Genomic DNA, 23,478 nt, shown 5'->3' with positions numbered 1-23,478 from the left:
CAGCATTACAGCTTGGCTCTATTTAAACCTGTCAAGGCTTCTAGCACCAGAATTCTGGGCAGATGGTCATACCAGCATAATAGTGGTCAGTACCTTCAGGGTTAAAGTGATGATGATAAACCTTCAGTTTTTTAATCATTTTGGGCATCTGATTTAAATGCTTACTGAGTATGCAGCTTCTTTATGTTCTATGTTCCAGTTTAAAGGCTAAGTTCACCTGTTGGGGGAAAAAACAATAAATGCACATATTTTTGTAGGGAAAAAAAAGTGCATTTATCGTTTTTCCCCTCTGGAGCCTGCAAAGCATTGCACCCGTGATCAGTGGATCAGGAATGCCATATCAGGATCCAGCAGACAAGCCCTGCAGCTTTCAGGCCTCCAAAACATGCTGACTTTTTGCAAGCTGCAGGGCTTATGAATGAACTAGGAGAGTGCTTATCAGCGCCCTCCCAGTTCATTGACATCTACAAGCCATCAGCTTCAATAGATGGTAATTGTAGTTCTCTCACTCACAGATCAATACGAATGAATGGCACAGCCATGTGGGCTGAGCCCTGCATGGCTGCACTATTTTCAAAATGCAACGGGGGGGTAGACCCCCCCCCTGCAGTCATTGGGGTAGGTCGGGTGGGCAGGGGATCAGGGGTGCAGGGGGCAGTTCCTTTCTTTTGCAGCCTCTCATGGAATCCCCCTTGCCTGCAGGGACTAGGATTGTGCCTCCCCACACTGTGTGCATCAATAGAAACACACAGCCCTGTGGCCTGCGTAGCAAGGCACTCCTCGCTTCTCCCTCTTCCTCCCACTCCATTTTCCAGCAGATTAGCTTGAAATGACACTGTCCACTGTAAACTCATTCCTGTGAAGACTGGATGTTTGGGGCAAGAGACCAGCACTTGTAAATTGAAAGCGCTGGGTAAGAATTTTAACAAATAGCTTGCTGGGGAGTGTTTATTTTTTGTGCTCGGTGTGTAAAACTACGTTTAAAAAAAACACAGAGTAGTTAATACTACTTTAAGGAGACCTATTTTTAAAAAAAATGGCTGAAGCGTGGCTAAATCTGACTAAGGAGTGTCTTTACTTCAAAATGAAAAGCTTAATCCCCAGATTACCTGGTATTCAGGTGCACCTTTGAAAAAAATGAGAGGCAGACTGAAAGGCTCAAAGGTTTATTTTTTTTTTTTTTTTCCCTGATACTCTAACAAAAAACACTGGCTTGTTAATTATAAATTTTAATAAATACATACAAATATATAAAAAAAAGATATCCATAGCACAGAAATTGGGTTTACCATATGAAAAGTGACAGTATTCCCATTTAGATCTAAATTTATCTTCCTCAAACTAGAGCTGAAGGTTTTTTTTTGTTTTTTGTTTTTCAAGAGGAACTCTGGAATATGTCCTCAAAAATAGAAGACAAAAGGCAGGGGACTAGGAAGCAGATTCACCTTTGGTCTCCCTGCAGCTTATCTTTTCTCCCTTATTAACTTATCATGATCAGCACTGTGTCTATGTATGGAAACAACCATCTTGGCAGAGATAGGGCTTTGCCTCCTCGTATCAGAACCTCCAGCAAGGAGAACAGTGAGTATCACTGTAGTGACATCACCAAATCTCACTCCAAAACTTGCCTTACTATCTCTGCAGAGCAGAAACGAGTAATCTGGAGCCAAGTGTGCTAAAAAGTCCTTGAAGATTATATATTAGAACTGGAGGGGATTTTATTTTACATCTTGCTAAAACTGGAGTTTCATGTAAAAGGATCAGGTTTGTTTCACATATGTAGTGAGCAAGCAAGGTACAGAATAACTTCCTGAGAGCAAATTCATTCCCGGTTTTCCTTTTGTCTGTTTTGCACATTTGTTGATTCACATGCTGCCAAGCACGTAAAGTGGAGCTGGCAGTAATTGAACGTTACCTGGATAAAATAGTATGTCTGCTTGTCTTTAGGGCATTCTCAGAATTGTGAGGAGTCATGTAGGTGCTCGCCTTTGTTGCTGGGGGCCCCAGGGGAGCACGACACGGGGAGCCATGGCTTGCACACATCATTAAACATCCTTTTGGAGACAAATTATGTCTTGGCTTACTGTATAAATCACAAGACGGAATGAAGAAAAATGAATCCCTTGCACATCACACAGATTTTAATCTCTACAAGCCAGTGGAAGATTTACTACGACACCGTTTTAGGAAGTTGGTCTTCCTTTTCATGCGTTATCGGCCAAGACAAAACAATGCCTCACTTGATTGTATTAGAATCTCATTTATCAGTGTTTAAAGAGAGAGAAACTGTCTGTATGTCATGTAGCATGCAACTATGGGAATCCTTTCTTCCTCCTATTGCAGTTTAGAAAGTCAATTGGTGAAAAAATAGCACATTGCACAATGGGTACCATGGTGCAGCAGAGTACAGTGTGTCAGTGGCAGGGGACTGTTGTAGAGCATAGCTGCTTATCAGCAGCTAGTGTGAAGTTGGTGGGAGTAGAAACAGTTTAGGTTGAGTGCAGAATGTATTGTGAGCAGTTGGGTGGGGGGCGTAGTACTGTGATCGGGAGGTGAGGCGGGCAGGAAGGGAAGTGCTGGGGGTGGGGGAATGTTATGTACTATGAGCAAGGGGGAGGAGGTTGTCAGAGGGGTGATGTGTTGGGGTGGGGGACTAAGAAAAATGTACTGTGAGCAGGAGATGAGGTTACCAGAGGAATGTATCGTGAACAGGAATGGGGCGGCCAGAGAGAGATGTACTGTAAGTGGTGAGAACAGGGAGGGTTGTACTATGAGCAGAGGGTAAGGTGAGCGAAGGAGTAATGTCTGGAGGATATTAGTTATGAGGAAAGGTTGTGAGCACTGAACTTATTCCCTCTGGAGAAGAGAGGAGAAGAGACGCTTGAGAGGAGATATGATTTCAATATACAAATACCGTACTGGTGACCCCACAATAGGGATAAAACTTTTTCGCAGAAAGGAGTTTAACAAGACTTATGCCCACTCATTAAAATAGAAGAAAAGAGGGTTAACCTGATCTGGAATTCCCTTCCACAGGCGGTGGTCTCAGCAGGGGGCATCGATTAGATAAGCACCAAACGACCGCAACATACACTGATATACAATGTAATACTGACATATAATCACACACATAGGTTGGACTTGATGGACTTTTTTCAACCTCACCTACTATGTAATTATGTAAGGTGAACAGGAGATGAGGTGGCCAGTGAGGAATGTACTGTGAACAGGAGTGAGGTGGCCAGCGAGAGATGTACTTTGTGCAGGATTTGAGATGACCAGGGAGGAATGTATTGTGAGCAGGAGACGAGATGACCAGAGAGAGGTGTAGTTTTAAAGTGGTTATATACCTCCGAAATGAAATAAGAACAGCATATCCCTCTATAGTGTGTACTTGTCTCAATTGAGAGGCCTAATGCCGCGTACACACGACCGGACTTTTTGACAGCAAAGGTCCGATGGAACGAGTCCGGACAATTCGATCTTGTGTGGGCTCCATCGGACCTTTGCTTGCCACAAATCCGGCGGACTTTAGAAATAGAACATGTTTTAAATTTTTCCACCGGACCCGAGAAATCCATTCGTGTGTATGCTAGTCCGATGGACAAAAACCGATGCTAGGGCAGCTATTGGCTACTGAACTTCCTTATTCTAGTCCAGTCATACGTCATCATGTTCGAATCCGTCGGACTTTGGTGTGATTGTGTGGGGCCATGTCCGTTCATTCGGAACTCCGCCGAAAGTCCATCGGAAAGACCGTCGGACCTAGTCCCTCAAAGTACACACTTAGCTCTGTGGAGTGTAATTTCAGTTCTTTGCCCCTTCTTTTTTATTTTTCTAAACTCTCTGACAAGCTTTATGAACGGATGTAGAGAAGACTACAGATAAACCTGTACAAATTTTGTGAGAGGATTTTTTTATTCTGCTGTGTATCACATGAGGCTATATGTAAGAGTTTACAACCATCAGATTGCAGTGACCCTCTGAGCGGAACTTGGGCCCCCCTTCCCCCAAAGCCTTCTGGGACACATCACAGGTCCCAGAAGACTGCGGAGCCAATCACAAGGCACAGGACAGTTCGCGCATGTGGCGTTGGAAGCTGGCTGTGAAACCATAAGGCTTTTCTGCCTGTTTCCCTTAGTGCAGATTCCGGCGCCTACACCTAAAGCCAACTGCAGAATCGGCTCAGGTAAGGAAATGGCTGAATTCTTCATGTTAGTGTAAAACTGCCTGCCAATACGTTGTGTGGGCAGACAGCTTTCACTGACAGTCTGCAGGAGTCCTGCGATCTGCTGATCCCTGGTACAATGCTTTACAGGCTCCTAAAACAAAAAATAGTAAATGCACTCTTTAACTACAAATAAATTATTAAAAGCAATTATTTATTGTTACTTGTCCTTTAACCTTGTTTTATGTATTTTGTTAAATGACAAAGCACATGTTTGAACTTTTAGCGCTGGTTGTGTATGTGGATATAATTATTTTAATTATAGCTTTTCATATTATATGAGTTTACAAAAAAAGTTGATTTTTTTTTTTTTTGGGCTACCTGGTTGTAGGGGATATACTATTTTCAAAAGAATGTCATTTGTCCAGGAAAAGAGATGAATTGCTTTTACTCCTGGAAGGAAAGATCTTGGATAGATGTTGGAGCAGCTACTTGCATTCATCATAAAATAGCCACTTCTGCTTAGACGGCGTTTAGGGCCTGAGAGGTTCACTTTAATTTGACAAAAGTCAAATCTTTAGATGTGGGTCTCAAAATCACCAATCCATTAAAAAATGATCCAAGGCCAGTTATTCACACTTTTTTCCCAAAAATTTTTCCAACAAAACTGCAGGTTCTTTTTTAAAACACACCTGTTTTAAAAGAGACATTTTAAAGTGGAGCGGAAACTGCTTGATCAATTTCTAAATAAATAACCTCTTGCCTAATTTCGACTTCTAGTCTTCAATGGGCAACACATCACAGGAGAGTGAGATTCTTTTCATGTTTGCACTAGAGATTGACAGCACAGATCCTGATGACTGCTACCTTTTGGAAAGCAAGTCTGTGCAGTGATGTGCTTTTGACTGTAGGAATGAATGTGCTTAATGCACCTAATGTAATCTTCTAAGCTGCACAGGTAATAAAAATATTTGTTCTTTATTATCAGAAGCATATTTTCATTGGCGACACCTGCCCATCGGGCTCTCGGGAGATGCTTGCTTACTGGGCTTTTCGCATGAATGCGCCAGTGGCGTAGGCATAATTTTAAGGTGATTGCGATGCTCACACCTGAATCTGCTGGTTAAAACAAAATTTAAGATTTATTGGTCCAATGATCCAGTTTAGTGGAGAATGAATGCAGAAGGGATGAAAGGACTAGATGCTCCTTGTACTGCTCATCTCTGGGGGGGCTACTGGAGCAGGCTTTTTCAAACTTCCCTATAGTTCCTCAGCAGAGTGACCAGCTTGGCAGGGTGGGGGGCATCATTTTAAAGAGCTGTCATCAAATTTGGCTGTTGGTGGCTGAAACGGGTAAATTTCTACTTCTAAAGGGTCAGTTTACCAAAAACATATTCTTTACAAATAGGAAGACTTCTTCTTTTTTTCTTTTTTTTTTTTCTTTACTTCTATTTTACAAATCCAGGCCTCCACTCCAGTCTCACTCTTTGTGCAAAATGTATTCAGACATGGGAATCGAGTTGCAAAGATCCTAGTGTCATGTTTGCCAAGGAATGTTGAATGCCATTCTGGTGATCCAGCTTAGTGCCATCTACTGAAACCTAAAATATCTAGTGTAGTCCTCTTTGGAGAGGATTGAGAAATAGCCCCCCAAACAGGAAATTGCACTAAACCTGTAGGTAAATATTAGAATCAGAACTTTTGCTAAGTGGAAGTAGTGGGATTAATAATACATTTGGAAATGCCTCCACCCAGGACAGGGCCTCTGTGAATAAGGGGGGGGGGGGGTTCCCTTTCTGTGAAATTAACCTGTAATCTATTCAAAGTAATTAAATAAAGTTAATAGTCGAGATGCCTCCAGATAAATGTTGCAGCAAAGTCCAATTGCAGGGGCCCTTGAATATGATCACGATGTGGTGCCTGTCCTGGTGTCAGAAACCTGTAAGAAAGATCAGCAATGATGAGGAGATCCCCAACTGTTGTCCAACCAGCCTGGAACATGGCTTCTCTCCAGCAGAAACTGACTATCAGACATGGCCTTTGTATGTGAAAGTTACCTCTAACCTAACCCTAAAAGTAGCTAAGGAATTCCAGACCAGAAGGGACAAGATTAACTAAAATTACAGGAGCTGCATAAACAATTTTTTTTGCAATAAACGGGTCCACCTACTAATATACTGGAAGGTGACCTCTAAAAACCTACAGCTGCACAGACCTAGCTATCTGGCACTGTGCATGTGAGATAATAACAATAGGATAGTGGTGCTTCTGTCACCAGTCTTTAAATATACAGTAAACGGGGTGTGTGTATGTATGTGTGTGTGTGTATATATATATATGTATGTGTGTGTGTGTGTGTGTGTGTGTGTGTGTGTATATATATATATCTATATGTGTATATATATATATATATATATATATATATATATATATATATATGTATATGTATGTATAGTGTGTGTGTGTATAAATAATATACAGTATCTAACAGAAGTGAGTACACCCCTTACATTTTTGGAAATATTTTATTATATCTTTTTATGTGAAACCACTAAATAAACACTTTGCTACAATGTAAAGTAGTGCGTGTACAGCTTGTAGAACAGTGTTTTCTGTCCCCTCAAAATAACGCAACACACAGCCATTAATGTCTAAACCGCTGGCAACAAAAGTGTGTATGCCCCTAAGTGAAAATGTCCAAATTGGGCCCAATTAACCATTTTCCCTCTGCAGTGTCATGTGACTTATTAGTGTGAATGGGAAGCAGGTGTGTTAAATTTGGTGTTCTGGCTGTCACTCTCTCATACTGGTCACTTGAAGTTCAACATGGCACCTCATGGCAAAGAACTCTCTGAGGATCTGAAAAAAAAATAATTGTTGCTCTTAGGGCTGCGACTAACTATTATTTTCATAATCGATTAGTTGACAGATTATTGTTTCTATTGGTTAATAACCTTAAAAAAAGTGTGGTGTTTAATTTAGTTAATATGTATAGTTAAAAAAAAAAAGGCCATTTATTTTTAAATATTTCTATATGCAGTGGTAAAAATAACCAACTATATGGTTAGGGGGTAAAATCTTTAATACACTCTGAAATTAACAGACAGAAGAGATATACTGTATATACTATTAGAGGTTGAATCCAGTAAATATCAGACTCTGAGAGAAAAAGTCTTCCTTCAAAAAAAAATATTTCATTTTAAGAACGTTTGTTTGATTTTCTAATCGTTAGTGGGGTCATATCGACGTACGTTTTCAACCACAGTGACAGGAAACTTTAGAAATAATAGAAAACTTCTTGGTCAAAGGAATTTTCAGACAGTGTATGTGGTTTTCGCTCAGAAATTACAATTGTTTTAAAACAGAATGTTAGAAGCAAGTAGCAAGCAAGCAATTATAAACATCATTCTTTCATTCAGCGAATGTACAAAGATTTTTCGTATAAATATTCTCATCTGAAAAGGGATCCGTGTGGCCAACATAACACTCGGTACACAACTATGCAGTTTGCGTTTGATTTGTTTCTGCAGTGCTTTTTGATGTGCGTTTTTGATTTTTTGTGCACGTGACTTTGCGGCGATTTGCATTTTTTATGCCTTTTTTTGACCAATTTGTTGTTGGGCAGATTAACAAAAAAAAACACAAATTGCTGCAAAAATGCATTACGTGCCCTTTATGCAGCTTCTCCATTGAAATGTATTGAACCAAAAAAGCACCAATTTGCTTTGAAAAAAGTCCTTGACCCTTTCCAAATACGCAGCAGCTGAAAAAAAGCATAGATGTGAACGTTAAATGAACTGTAGTGCATTTTTGCAAAAAGCACCAAAAAACACACAACATAATGGGGTTGAAAAAAAATAGCCCTTTCTAGTACAAAAAGAGCAAATAATTGCTACTGTAAGAGGTTTTTGTGCTCTAAGGAACTAATTTTAGTTTAGTTTTTTTTAACCCCATTATGTTACTGGCCGTTTAATCGATTATGAAAATGTAATCAATTAATTTCATAATCGATTAGTTGTTTCGGCCCTAGTTGCTCTACATAAAAATGGGCTAGGCCAGTGATGGCGAACCTTGGCTCCTCAGATGTTTTGGAACTACATTTCCCATAATGCTCAACTAACTACACTGCAGAGTGCATGAGCATCCTGGGAAATGTTGTTTCAAAACATCTGGGGTTCCATGGTTCGCCATCACTGGCCTAGGCTAAAAGAAGATTGCCAAGATCCTGAAACTGAGTATAAGCATGGTGGCCAAGCCCAAGACCATACAGCGGTTTAACAGGACAGGTTCCACTCACAACAGGCCTCCCCATGGTTGATCAAAGAAGTTGAGTGCACGTGCTCTGTGTCATATCCAGATGTTGTCTTTGGGAAATAGATGTATGAGTGCTGCCAGCATTGCTGCAGAGGTTGAAGGGGTGGGGGGTCAGCCTGTCAGTGCTCAGACCATACAGCGCACACTGCATCAAATTTGTCTGCATGACTGTCGTCCCAGAAGGTAGCCTCTTCTAAAGATGATGCACAAGAAACCCCTCAAACAGTTTGCTGAAGACAAGTAGACTAAGGACATGGATTACTGGAACCATGCCCTGTGGTTTGATGAGACCAAGATAAACTTATTTGGTTCAGATGGTGTCAAGCGTATGTGGTGGCAACCAAGTGAGGAGTACAAAGACAAGTGTGTCTTCCCTACAGTCATGCGTGGTGGTGGGAGTATCATGGTCTGGGGCTGCATGAGTGCTACCGGCACTGGGGAGCTACAGTTCATTGAGGGAACCATGAATGCCAACATGTACTGTGACATACTGAAGCAGAGCATTATCCCCTCCCTTAGAATACTTTGCTGCGGCCCAGTCTTCGAACATAATGACCCTAAACACACCTCCAAGATGACCACTGCCTTGAAAAATAAGCTGAGGGTAAAGGTGATGGACTGGCCAAGCATGTCTCCAGACCTAAACCCTATTGAGCATTTGTGGGGCATCCTCAAACGAAAGGTGGAGGAGCGCAAGGTCTCTTAACATCCACCAGCTCCGTGATGTCATCATGGCGGAGTGGAAGAGGACTCCAGTGGCAACCTGTGAACTTCATGCCCAAGAGGGTTAAGGCAGTGCTGGAAAATAATGGTGGCCACACAATCTATTGACACTTTGGGCCCAATTTGGACATTTTCACTTTAGGGGTGTACTCACTTTTGTTGCCAGTGGTTTAGACATTAATGGCTGTGTGTTGAGTTGTTTTGAGGGGACAACAAATTTACACTGTTATACAAGCTGTGCACCCACTACTTTACATTGTAGCAAAATGTAATTTCTTCCGTATTGTCACATGAAAATATATAATAAAATATTTACAAAAATGTGAGAGGTGTACTCACTTTTGTGAGACACACGCGCGCGCTATGGGCAAGAATAGTAAACTACTAAACATAGGAGCACTTGCCTAATCATCTCTGTATTCTGGTCTGGGTTCAGAACTAGCTCTTCCATGGACAGGACATGTATGTTCTCCCACCATTTATGCTAAATGGCTACTAAACAGCTCTGTCATATTAAGAGCAGAGCTATTTACAAATACGAACAGTAGAGAGCAGCAGATCCCTACTGCAGCAAGTTCCTCAGCTCAGTTCCTGTACATAGGCGTTCCCCCAGAACTACATCTGCCAAGAGGACTTTTGCTACACATACTGTGTGGGCAGGCTTTTGAGAGTCAAGAAAGTAACACTGCTTTGCTGGTAAAGAAATCAATGGATGTATGTTGAATGGGACAGAGATTTGTGGAGATACGTGTAGTTCTGTATTTCAATAGGCAGTGCTGTTTACACTTTTCAAATTTCAGTGCAGAGAAGGCAATGTGTTGGCATCCTACTACAGGAAGTTAAGAGCACAACAGGCTATTTTCCGTACTTGCATCATTTTAAAAGGGATAAAACATGGTGAATTGTACATGTACAAGATGCCCTGAATATGTTTATGTGTTTTTTTTTTTTTTTTTTTTTTTTTTATATAGCCTTGACCAGTCCTAAGATTAAGAGACTGGTGCACTTTACTTCCAAGAAAAATTCCTGAAAAAAATGTCTTATAGCCGCCCTGACCTTAGAGTGAACCAATGTTGATATTTTAATCCAGGGAGTGTTCCTTTGCTCAATTGTTAAAGAGTCTTGAAAGGCCAATAGTGCCGTAATTGGTGTGCACAATCTCCCAGCTAATTGAAAAGATGTGTAGCACTTCAAGCGCCTTCGACAAGGCCAGGATTGTTCGCTAGCAGAACATAGGGCGGAGGTGCCTTTCTTCATATAGCCCCCCACCCAACAGCACTTCACATTTTTGGTAGGGTGGCAGTCTTTTATTCAGGTATTTGGACAACACTTGAAAGTCACTTCCAAGCCTTCCAAAGGTAAATGTGATTCAAGCAGCTCTGCAGTGTGTCACTGTGCAGGAGGCGGAGTTAGATTGCTTGGTGTTCAGCGACACGAAAAGATGTCTTATTGACTCATCATGAGCTATGGTGTCTACCACTATCTGGGTGTACTGTGTTTATACTAGCTGAACTTGATTGTTTGTTCATAGAAAGGTAATAGGCATCGCTGAGACTGCAAGTTTATTAAGGTAGATCTAAACCCAATCACATATTATCTATATTTTTTAACAGGTTAATGACAATTAGCAATCATTTCAAATCTGCAGCTTTCATTGACCACTTCAGCCCTGGAAGGATTTACCACCTTCCTGATCAGAGCATTTTTTGCAATTCGCCACTGCGCCGCTTTAGCTGACAATAGCGGTCATGCAACGTTGTACCCTAACAAAATTGACCTTCCTTTTTTTCTCACAAATAGAGCTTTCTTTTGGTGGTATTTGATCACCTCTGTGGTGTTTTGTTTATAGCAAAAAAAAAAAAAAAAAAAAATCACTTTTTTTTTCAAAATTATTGGTCTTTTTTGTTTATAGCAAAAAAAAAAAAAAAAAAAAGACCAATAATTTTGAAAAAAAAAAGCGATTTTTTTTTTTTTTTTTTTTTTTTTTTTTTCTTCAAAAGATATATAAAAAACTAATTTCTTCCACAGTCCCCGTTCTGCCTCTCCTCGCCACAATCGTGGGCCGCAGGTGAACATCGAGTTCGCAGGACCCGCATGCACACTCCCGCAGCGTGCGCGCCCGCTAGCTGGCAAATTCAAAGGGACGTACGGGTACACCTTTTTGCCTGCCCTTGCCATTCTGCCGACATAAATCGGCGTCCGCCGGTCGGCAAGTGGTCAAAAGCATTTATGGTGATTCTGCCATGAAGATCCTTGCTTGGGAACTTCCTGTTATAGGGTGACAGCGCTTTGTCCCTGCCTCGCAATTGTGTTCATCCTTTTGTAACTCTGTTACACAGACTACAAGCAGCCATTTTAGTATCAAATCAGGTTGTTATGGTCCATTGTTTTCACCAACTGGAAACCAGACCTGCAGCCATTGCTGGAATGTATGCAGCTTGGAAGTGGCTGCAAAGAAAATGTGGGAGATCAGCAGAGCTGAGATGGAACAAAGTGTGGGGAAAAAGGTATTTTAAACCAAAATGCAAATTATTTGATACACAGTGCTTTAGAAAAATGCATATCATTCAGTTAGGCTTTAAAGTAGAACCCTAACCAAACAGGTGAATGCATACTTCAATTACCTAAAGTATTTGTAAACCTTAGGCCTGAAATATGAACATAGTATACCCCTCTATATTGTATGCTTGTTTCAATCCAGAGCACTAAGTGTCATGTCTGTCTGCTGCTTCCTTCCAATTTCTGACACGTTTTCCTGACACCAAGAGAAAAGAGGTGACAGGGGAGGGACCTCCAGCAGATTGACAGCCTCAACTGTTTCTCTGTGCTGTGGGGAGAGGGGTGTATCCCTTCCCTCCAATCAGCTCTCAGAGTTCTCCTCACTGAGCTCTTGGGTGTCAGTTTCATAGACCCCACTGATAAACATAGTAGGGATGGATAACCGCACACCATAGAAGGATAAAACTAACATTTCCTAATTAAATTCATTGGACAACAGCACAGCTACACAGTGCAACCAGATTGACACATTTCACATCTACAGGCACTTTTTCATAACATTCCAATTAAGCATCTGTGGACATATAATGCATCATCCTGGTTCCTTTGTGTAGTTGTGTTTATTGTCCAAGGGTTTTAATCGATTTAATAAAGGAGTTGGAGTTTTATCCTTTTACGGTGTGCAGTTATCCATGCCTACTCTACTCTCTTTATCAGTCACGGTACTAGCTGAACCTGCTCCCAGGCTGCCATAGGGACATTGGAGTGATGGACTGACCTGAAGAGGTGTTTGCTCTGTTGTCCATAGACCCCTCTATTGTTTTACCAAAAAATATACCTGGACTGATCCCCTGTGGCTTTTCCCTCCAGTCCTTTCATTTTACATAAACTAAAAGAGTTCTATGATTTACATTATTAACATGCTCTGTTGTTTTTTTATTTTATTTACAGATCTATGAGTTGGATGGTATTCCACTTATTCTGGATAACTGCAGTATAGATGACAACAACCCCTGTATCCTTTCCAGAGAGTGTATAGGATGCCTTTTTTTATTTGCTTTTTTTGTTTTTTTTGTTTTACTCAGCACAAGGGAGATTACTTGCAGTCAATGTGATGTGCCCATTGTACTGCTGGCTGCAGATTTAGTTGAAATCTTCAATTTTCCGACCAAACCCCCTTCCCTCTTGATATAATCTTCTGGTGCCATGGTGGTTAGTAGAGCCAAGGGATCTGTTGTATTTCTGTCCCCCAACCCCCCCTATTCATAGAAGCTGTAATATAGCTATGAATGAAAAACAATCTATGAAAGAAGGGTGGGTAGATGAATGAAAGATCCACCTCCATTAATGATTGTTTTTAGCATGCGTGCTGGCATCCATTGTGTAGCAGAGATGTCCTAAATTGACAAGCTCTATGCACTGCAACAAGGCTATGACATCAGGAGATGTACTAACATGATGTGCGTTTTTTTTAGAACTGCACTGCAGCCCACCCCTTTCGCATCACTGTGGTGTGAATAGGGCACATAGAAAACTAATGCAAGTCACTTCAAATTGTGTGAATGAGCCCTTCACACCAGTGCGACTTGTTATGTGACTTGCACCCATTTGTGCCATTGAAACCATTCAAGTTGCTGCAACGCAGAAAAAGGTTCCTGCGCTATTTCTGTGCGACTTGCATTGACCTCTGTTTAAATGAAGTCGCATAGATGTCAATAAGCCACGTATGATATCACACTGATTTCAATCAGCTTTGAAGTCTTACTGAAGTAGCGTGACTTCCAAGCCGCACTGATGTGAACCAGGGTTTACAACTGTTTAGATAATACATCAGCACACAGGGAGCTTGATATTGTTGGGTTGACCATCTCATAGACTTGCAGTGTGAGAAGCCGCAGGAAAACAATTTTGTGTTCCCAAAAAGCAGGAATCAGAGAATGTGTAATGACCAATGTTACTATGTAATGCTAAAATACGTTTATGAAAAAAAATAGCTTGATATTATTAAATATAAAAAATAAAAAAAATTGCCCTTTGTTGCCTCATTTGTGCTGTAAAAGTACCAACACTGAAGATTTAGGATATATTCTATGCAGCTGGAGCCAAGTTTATAATCAGCGCGTTTTATGGTTGAGGGAGGAGCTACTGCTAGATGGGATCTCAACTGTTTACAGAGCTGCAGAGGCTGGCCCAAACGTTACTTGCTTTTGAATTTGGCTGCTTATTACAATCAGTTACTGCGGAGGCAATCATCGAGTCCTGTTGTTTATATACTAGACATAAATGAGGAATTTACATATTTCCTGATGCTCTCTTCCACAAATTTTTCCCCCCGTGAAACTCCCGAAAAGGCTGTGCGAGGTAGCTCTAGCATACTTCTGCCTGGCAGCTGCCCATATAATTGTGGCCTAGGAAAACCTCTGAACAAAGCAAACCCAAATCCAGTTGCTCTGCTTTACAACAATGGCATTTTGTTTTTCTGCCATGCCAGGAAAGACAATATAAGGACCTATTTTATTTCTGCTGTCTGTTTTGGCACTAAGATTGCAGAGCAAAGCAGGAAAAGCTTGTTATGAAGAAAAAGGGTAAAAATAAATCAGAATATTAAATTTTTTTCAAGATGGAAATCCCTACAATATTCTGATTCTTGATTCTGTACTGTTCTACTTTGTTTTCATACTTTTTCTTACTTTTTTTACTACTTTTTCATACTGGGATCATTTAAGCGACCTGATATTCTGGGAACATCTAATCCCAAGGTAGTGACTCTAGCAAATAAGGACTCTAAGCTCTACCCAGTCACTGTGCATCTGATGGGGAAATGTGGAAACAGCAAGGTGTGGGCAATCTTTATTTCTTTATTTAAACCTCTGTTATTTTTTTACTCCTTACTTATTATTATCAACAATTCTGTGTTTTCTCCAGAATGGAGATACACCAAACAGAGGGGCATGCCACTATGCTGTTCAAAATACAAAATAAGTTCAATTGGTATTATTCTAAAAAACAAAAATGTATTATATTGCAGCTTATCAATCCTTAGATGTGGTGGCTGCATTCATTTTCTTTTTTTTTCCAGATATTTTTTCCTTTAACTGGGGTGATCGTTGCAGTAAGTCCTTTATTTTTCAACTTCCTTTTAACAGACCAAGCTGTCCAGCAAATTGTCAGTTAGCCAGTTAAGACAAACCATTTACTACTGACCGGGGTACCACAATGGTTATCATTTGTTAATTCACGTAAAACCTTTATCCCAAAAGGAAAAAAATAACTGTTGCTTTAACAGTTTAAAAAGTGTTTGCTGGAGTTCGCTTTAATTCATTAGTCATGTCCATCTAACACTACTGTCTCCCCAGATTGACAATACGGCTGTCCAAAGGTGTCTCTGTTGCTCCTCCGTCCAGATTGGAGACACCCTAAGCCAGTGATGGCGAACCTTGGCACCTCAGATGTTTTGGAACTACATTTCCCATGATGCTCAACTACACTGCAGAGTGCCAGAGCATCATGGGAAATGTAGTTCCAAAACATCTGGGGTGCCAAGGTTCGCCATCACTGCCCTAAGCCCTTGTACACACGGTCGGACATTCCGATGGACAATGTGCGATAGGACCGTGTTGTCGGATAATCCGACAGTGTGTGGGCTCCATCGGACTGTTTCCATCGGAGTATCCGACGGACCAAGTTTTCCAGCTGGGCTATAAAATTTTCCGACAACATGATCCGATTGGACTTTGTTCGATCATGTGTAGAGAATTCCGATCGGACAAAGTGCCACGCATGCTCACATCAAATTCCTAGACCAAAGCTATTGGCTACTAGCCTGAACGTAGTCCCGTCCTAATGAAATAATGTCATCACGTTATGTACGATCGGATTTTCTGGCAACTTTGTCCGACTGTGTGTATGCAACAGTTTCGGACAAAATCCGACGGATTTGGTTGTCAGAATGTCCGACCGTGTGTACAAGGGCTAAGACGGGATGTATGTTACTGGCTGGATCACCGGTAGAAAAAAAAGGAAAAAAGCCTGAAAAAAAAAATCTAATGCAGCCACTGCATTTATACTGAGAGAAAAAAGTATTTGATTCCCTGCTGATTTTGTACGGTTGCCCACTGACAAAGAAATAATCAGTCTATAATTTTAATAGTAGGTTTATTTTAACAGTGAGTGACAGATACATAACAAAATAATACAGAAAAACACATTTAAAAAATGTTATAAATTGATTTGCATTTTAATGAGTGAAAGAAGTACTTGACCCCTTCACAAAACATGACCTATTTGGTGGTAAAACCCTTGTTGGCAATCACAGAGGTCAGACATTTCTTGTAGTTGGCCACCAGGTTTGCACTCATCTCAGGAGGTATTTGCCCCACTCCTCTTTGGAGATTCTTTCCAATTCATTAAGGTTTTCAAGCTGACACTTGGCAACTCGAACCTTCAGTTCCCTCCAAGTATTTTCTATGGGATTTAGTTCTGCTGACTGGCTAGGCCACTCCAGGACCTTAAGGTGCTGCTTCTTGAGCCATTCCTTTGTTGCCTTGGCTGTGTGTTTTGGGTAATTGTCATGCTGGAATACTCCTCCCAGACCCATTTTCAATGCTCTGGATGAGGGAAGGAGGTTCTCGCCCAAGATTTGACGTTACATGGCTCTGTCCATCGTCCCTTTGATGCAGTGAACTTCGCAGGAAAACACCCCCAAAACGTAATGTTTCCACCTTTATGTAGGACGGTGGGGATGGTGTTCTTGGAGTTATAGGCAGCATTCCTCCTCCTCCAAACACGGCGAGTTGAGTTGATGCCAAAGAGCTAGATTTTGGTCTCCTCTGACCACAACACTTTCACCCAGTTCTTCTCTGAATCATTCAGATGTTCCTTAGCAAACTTCAGATAGGCCTGTACGTGTGCTTTCTTGAGCAGGGAGACCTTGCGGGTGCTGCAGGACAGTGGCGGTGCATCCATAAAGGGCACAGGAGCGCCGTCCCCTCTCTCCTGTCACCTCTCTCTTCATTGCATGGATCTATATATGGTCGCCGGCCCCTTGTCAGGCGCCTGGCACCTGAATTACAGCGGCTGTTTTTTTTTTTGGTTTTGTTTTTTTAAAGCGCCTGACTAGAGCCGTGGGCTCTAATAGGCTTCCAAAATGATAGAAAGCGGGCACAATGCTGTGTAATCGCTGTGCAATCGCTGTGTACTCAGTGTTGTGTTAGGAAAGCAAATAAATCACTTTTCTAACACTGACCCACCTCTCAGCCAATCAGGTGCTCTGGTCTGGTTACCTGTGACCTTATTGACTTAAACAACAGGCGCTGTGATTGGACGCCTGATAGAGAGGACTGGAGACTTAGAGGCGCGTGGACATGGAGGACACCAATGTGACCTGCTGCGAGAGGTAAGTCCCAACTCCCGGGCAATGCACACTGGCGGCAATTGATGGGGCACACTGGCAGCAATCAATGGGTACAGTAGCTGCATTTGATGGCACAGTGGTGGCAAATTAAGGGTACAGTGGATGCATTTAATGGGCACAGTGACTGCAATTGATGTTTTGTTTTTTTCAGTTTGTTTGCGTCCCCCCCAAACATTTTGAGCACCAGCCGCCACTGCTTCAGGATTTCGGTCCTTCACGGTGTAATGTGTTTTCTTGGTGACTATGATACCAGTTGTTTTCTTGGTGACAATGATCCCAGCTGCCTTCAGATTATTGACAAGATTCTCCCATGTAATTCTGGGCTGATTCCTCACCATTCTCGTGATCATTGAAACTCCACGAGGTGAGATCTTGCATGGAGCCCTAGGCCGAGACAGATTGACCGTTATTTTGTGTTTCTTCCATTTGCGAATAATCACACCAACTGTTGTAGCCCTTTCACCAAGCTACTTGGCGATGGTTTTGTAGCTCAATCCAGCTTTGCGTAGGTCTACAATCTTGGCCCTGACATCCTTGGAGAGCTCTTTGGTCTTGGCCGTGGTAGAGAGTTTGGAACTGGAAAACATTTCAAATCACAATCTATTGCCGGCAACGGCACTGTCCCAATTGGTGCGACGTCTACTTTGTGGCACTGCACCAATTTTCCAAAAGTAGTTCCTGCCCTACTTTTGGCGACTTTGGGGGCAATTTCAATAGACATTTGTGCATGAACCTGCACAGATGTCTTTCAAATCACTCCCCGAACTCGCACTGAAATGTGGGTTTGAAATTGTGCAAGTTCTGCTGAACTCGCACAATTTCACACCCGTGTTCAGTGTGAACATTCCCTAATGGTCCGTACACACGATCCGAAAATCGGATGAAAAATACCACTTTCAACGGGATCGTACGATAATCGGATCGTTAGTACAGAGCTTTCGAGGGCCGATCACGACAGTTCATCCGATATTATCCGATCAAAAAATTCTCGTACAATACCAGATCGTACGATTTTCGTTTTATCAGTACAGTCAATCAATACAAATACACTACAACACATGACATAACTTCCGATTTTTTTTATTCTGTCGTACAAGAATTTTCGTTACTTTAGTAAACTCTTCAGGTTCAATATACAACTAGCATACAAAAAAAACACACGATCTATCATCCAATTTTCAGATCGTAGGTACAGGGCATTAGAGAGTGCTCCTAATCTCAGCTCGTTGCCTGTATAGAAGACACCTGGGAGCCAAAAATCTTGCTGTCTGTTCAAGTACTTATAATGCAAATCAATTTATAACTTTTTTGAAATGTGTTTTTCTGGATATTTTTGTTGTTAATCTGTCTCGCACTGTTAAAATAAATCTACCATTAAAATTATAGAGAGAATCATCATTTTTGTAGGGTTATACCGAATGCAGTATCGGTGCCAATACCGTGCATTTGCATGAGTACCTATACTCGTGCAAATGCTCAGATGTTTGACCCAATACTTAGGCAGCTTCAGGGCTGATTGGTGTGGCGGTGGGGGAGATTTACAAGCACGGATCTCCCTGTATAGCTTTTCTGACAACCGCTTCTACTCCTCTCCCTCCTGCGGGTGGCCCACGTATGTCATCCTCCGGGTCCCCCTGGATCCTCCTCTCGTTCCCCCTCCCGTTCTCCGGGTCCCCCTGTGTCCTCCCTGGCTCTCCGGCTCCTCCACCGGTCTCCCCCTGCCCTGGATCTTTCAGGATGGATAGCGAAGGAAGGAGCAATGCTACTTACAATGCTTCAGTTTATGAATGGAGAGGAGCCTCTGTCTCCTGTTCATTCAATTTCAGTGTAGCTGAGGCTGCAGAGAAAGGGACCGTGGAATCTGTGCCCTTGGTCCCTTCCCTGTCTCAAAGGGGAGATATCAGGGGTCTGTTTAGATCCCTGATATCTTGCCACCCCCCCCCCCCCCCCAACAGGGCTGAAAAAAATAATAGAAAATTGTAATAAATAATTCAAAGTTAAATTGTAAAAGAAAAAACAACACTGACACTGCCCTCTTTTTCTCTCCCCCCCCCAAACAGAAAAATATTAAATTGTAAAAAAATAAAAATAAATAAATTGTAAAAAATTTAATTGTAAGAAAGGGAAAACAAAACAAAAAAACGAACTACTGACACGTGCCGCTGTCACATGACATTAAAAAAAGTATTGGTACGTGCACTCTTAAAAAAGTGGTATCACTGCAACTCTACATTTTTGTCATTGGGCAAATGTACAAAATCAGCAGGGGATAAAATACCTTTTTCCCTCACCAGAATTGGTAAGCTGCTCTAAGGTCATACTTCATTATGCGACTAACGTTAAAATTAGGTATTCCCTTACACTGCGATATATTACATGTTTGGTTTTAAGTTTAATAACGCTTTAACTCTGAAAGCATAGCAATATGAAGTGTGTCACTTTTGCATATGAGTTGACATTGGCATGCTGGGTAAAGGTTTTAAATGTATGTGTGCTATAATGATTTAGAGAGTCATTTTGTATTTCTGCATATTGAAAAGGGTAGTTTTATGGTACTCTGCCTGGTGTATCCTCATTCTTGAAAGAATATAGATTTTTTTTTTTTTTTTTTTTTGATCACTGTAATTATACGCTGGTCTGTACCACCTGTTCAAATTGCAAGTTCTTCTGATCTTTCAGACAGAAACATTGCCCTTCTCTTTGCTATAACTCCTTTTTGGATTTTGACACGTGCCTGAGGAAATGTGTGCCCATTTTTGAGGTCCGGTGCCTTGTTGTTGGATAGAGGAAGACCTGACTCACAATTGGTCTTTCGTTTCATCCCAATGGTGTTCAGTAGAGTTGAGGTCAGGGCTCTGTGCAGGACACCAGAGTTCCTCCACACCAAATGCATCCGGCCATTTCTCTATGTAGCTCGCCTTGTACATAGGAGTACAATCGTGCTCAAACAAATATGGGTCTTCCCTAGACAAGTTCACGTGACAAGTTTTGTCTAAAATGCCTTTGTAACCTGTAGCATTAAATGCATCGTTTATTTGAAACACCTGACATTTGGAGGGGTTCTTTTGACCATATAATGCACAACTGACTGACTCTGAAGCCAAACTTAGCCGTGCTATTTCTCTTCCATTATACTGTTGTCTTGCATATGGATTGCCTAGTTTTGTGTATGTTCTACATGATGGAGAATCTAGCTTTGCAGTTTTGTAGACTGGGGAATTCTTGTACACTCATCTGACCACGGGAGTCTCTAAGAGTATTAGAAGATCCAATATTTGGTATGCCAACAGTCTTACAGAACTGAAATTTTGGATTAGAGAGGAGTTGGCATTTAATGTTTTTGGATGCAGCCTAGTGACAGACTCACTTTCTTGAATAGATTATTCTGTCTGATCAGCCCATCTTCCAAAAGCCATAGAAGTTCTTGGTTGAAGCAGTAACCACACAGAGCGGCCACCTTCTAAGACCAGCGTGGGGACCTCTTTCGTTTGTTGGCTTATTAAATTTGCAAGCTCACTCTGTAAATCTGTGACTTACATACTGTATGTGTTATACAACATATAGATATCTTGCATCTGTGTGATGCCCACACAGAGGTTAGTCTGGCCTACCCTTTGGGTGGTCTGGTCACCACATCTGCATGCTCTACATCACTATGGTATACCACATCAGAGGTGTACCGAGGCCTAATATGTATCATTTCTGTCACCACACTGTAAAAAAAAAATGTAGGATGGGTCATTCAACTTAGCGGGAGATGACATCTACAGCACTGCTCATTAACTCCTGCTTGGTACTTTCGAGAGCCGTATCCTGAATTCATCTTGAACATGTGAAAAGTTATTTTTACAATTGTATTTAAAGAACTGTTCCAACCAAAACATATTATTTTCATATTTCATAGTAATAGATCAGGCTTTAAATATGGCTGGAGCTTCAGTGCTGTTGGGGACCTCAGCAGGGAGATCTCACCCACTGGCCAGGTGGTTCTTCAATTATGGCGAATCTACTAGTGGATGCTTGTGGTGAGGGCCTGCTGAGCTGAAACGCCACTACTAGCCTGGCAGGTCTGTTTTTGGGGCTGAGACCTTTGACTCCTTTTAAGCCACAAAACCATAACCTGTCTGGTTATATTTTCTTGTTGCTTCCGAAGCCTTTCTTTTTATAAAGCTATGGTGTCAAAGGACTGCACTGATGATTACCAGCAAGCCTGAAACAGCTGTGTTCCGCTTGTAATGCATGGCTTTGTACTTTCTAAACTAGTGTTTCTGGATGTACAGTTAGTCCAGAAGCAAAGAGGAAGGATTTGCATGGCTCCATGCATTATTCTAAAATAAGGAATATACATCTTAGTGTTTGGATCTGTTATAGAAAGGAGACGTGTAGATACCTTTTTATTCTTTTTATGGTTTTACTTTGCTATGCACTGATTTAGTGAGAGGCTTTTTGGATACTTTTAACCCACACCCCACCATAACTTAGTTATATTTTCTCACAAAAATAAAACTGGAATCCCCTGCTTCCTTGGAGATGTGAATCTCCACTGTAGCCACATATATAATGTTGGAATTCACATTACTAGCTTCCTTCCTAATGCCAGAAAAAAGCCACCCCTCGCTTGCTGATACCTAGTTTTTCAAGTTGGCAGGTTTTCTGGGTAGCTCATTTGCAGATTGAGGACTTAGAGCTCAGGAGGCACAAACGTTTTCACTACGATATATTTGCACCTATTTACAGTATGGTCTTGCAAATGTTTGTTGCTTTTTTGGGCTGAATCGGGCATTGTTCTATAAAGATTGGCTTCTCCTTCCATTTATCCAAGTGTTAAACTAAAAACCTACACCCTTGCCATGTACTGATTTGTATCATTCAATATAGTTTCTTTTGCAGCCCAAACTTAAAGCGGGATTCCACCCTAAAGTGGAACCTCCGCTGATCGGATCCTTCCCCCCCCCTCTGGTGTCACAATTGACACCTTTCAGGGGGGAGGGGGGTGGAGATACCTGTCAAAGACAGGTATTTTCACCCACTTCCGGGCATAGACTCCCGTGGGAGTCTACGCCATTTCCTGCCCTGCCGCGCTGTCTGCTGGGACACACACGGGTCCCAGTGACAGCGCGGAGATTTCCTATTGCGCGGCTCGCACATGCGCAGTAGGGAACCGGGAAGTGAAGCCGATTCGCTTCACTTCCTGATTCCCTCACCTAGAATGGTGGCGACAGCAGCTAAGAGCCGAGCGATCGATCGGCCTCGGCTGCCGGCATCGCTGGAACCCGGGACAGGTGAGTGTCCATTTATTAAAAGTCAGCAGCTGTAGTATTTATAGCTGCTGGCTTTTAATTTTTTTTTTTTTGGTGGAATCCCTCTTTAAAGCTGAACTCCAGGATAAGCAAATATTGGCTAAATTCTTAGTGTGCTTTGTGTCTTTCTTCCAAATCTGTGCAGTAATCCAGTGTGAAACTTTCCCTCTGTGTAGGAGCTTCCTGTAATAAAGACCGGTCAGTGCTGCACGCTCTTGTGCAGGGTGACTGGTCTTGTCTCCTCCCCCTTCGGTAGTGTTCTTCAGGCAGCCTGCAGTGGGTAGAGTTTGGAGCCCCACCCACAGCTTTGTTTTCTGCACAGGTTATATACAGCACAGTGAAAATTCCCCTATTACTTTTGCAAGGTAAAATCTGGGTGTACACATGAAGTTGGTGCACACAATGGATTTGTATGCTTGGTGGCTTTTAAAGATATATATTATATATATTTACATTTTTCTGCCCAGCGTTTAGTTTTAAAGAACAAAAATACAATGTTCTATGATATTTTCAATGAGTTTAATGGCATTTTCTGCCATGACTACAATTCTCCTTTAGTAACTGAAGCCCATTGTGTCTTGGGGCCTACCAGCAAAACAACCATTAGCTCTTTACAATAAATGCTTCTTCCCAGGTCTTCGCCTAAGATCAAGTGATGTGTCGGTTATGATTGGTGTCCAGCAGAAGAAACCTACTGTTCTTCCTACCTTATGGCAGAAAGTACAGGACTGGTATGATAGGGCTTCAATGGATTTCTCTCCAGAAAGGGTGGAAGCCATAATATCCACCAAGAAATGTGGGAGCGTAGGGGAATACTGCTCAAGATTCTGTGTACTTCCTAATAAGGATGTGGTTTTACTTGAGGTGGTCAGAGGCTGAGAAGGCAGAGAACCCATGGTGCTTCTGCCCAGTGGGTTGGCATCCCAGGGGTGCTAAAGGATTAATGTGGGTTTGGTACACCACTGTGAGACAGTTGCATTGGGTTATGGCACACTTGCTTTTTTAACGCTTCTTAGGTCAGCCCTATGGCCAGCTTGGAGCATTTATTTATTTTTTATCTG

The 23,478-nt window shown here is 41.7% G+C and overlaps 1 protein-coding gene across 2 annotated transcripts in view; it reads left to right on the top strand.

Annotated features, from left to right (window-relative positions):
• ATXN10 (ataxin 10) overlaps positions 1-23,478 on the top strand; it is a 182,399-nt gene that overhangs the window by 142,376 nt on the left and 16,545 nt on the right. For both annotated transcript variants that reach the window (XM_077469350.1, XM_077469351.1), the window contains one exon: positions 12,656-12,719. In XM_077469350.1, coding sequence (XP_077325476.1) covers positions 12,656-12,719 — 64 coding nt within the window. The remainder of the gene's footprint in view (positions 1-12,655; positions 12,720-23,478) is intronic.

The sequence above is a fragment of the Lithobates pipiens genome, unplaced genomic scaffold, assembly GCF_037356315.1.
Source record: "Lithobates pipiens isolate NorthernLeopardFrog02 unplaced genomic scaffold, aLitPip1_a1.2 Scaffold_8, whole genome shotgun sequence".
Lineage (NCBI taxonomy): Eukaryota > Metazoa > Chordata > Amphibia > Anura > Ranidae > Lithobates > Lithobates pipiens.
Note: the sequence above shows the minus strand (reverse complement) of the source record. Positions and strands in the feature narration are given on the sequence as shown.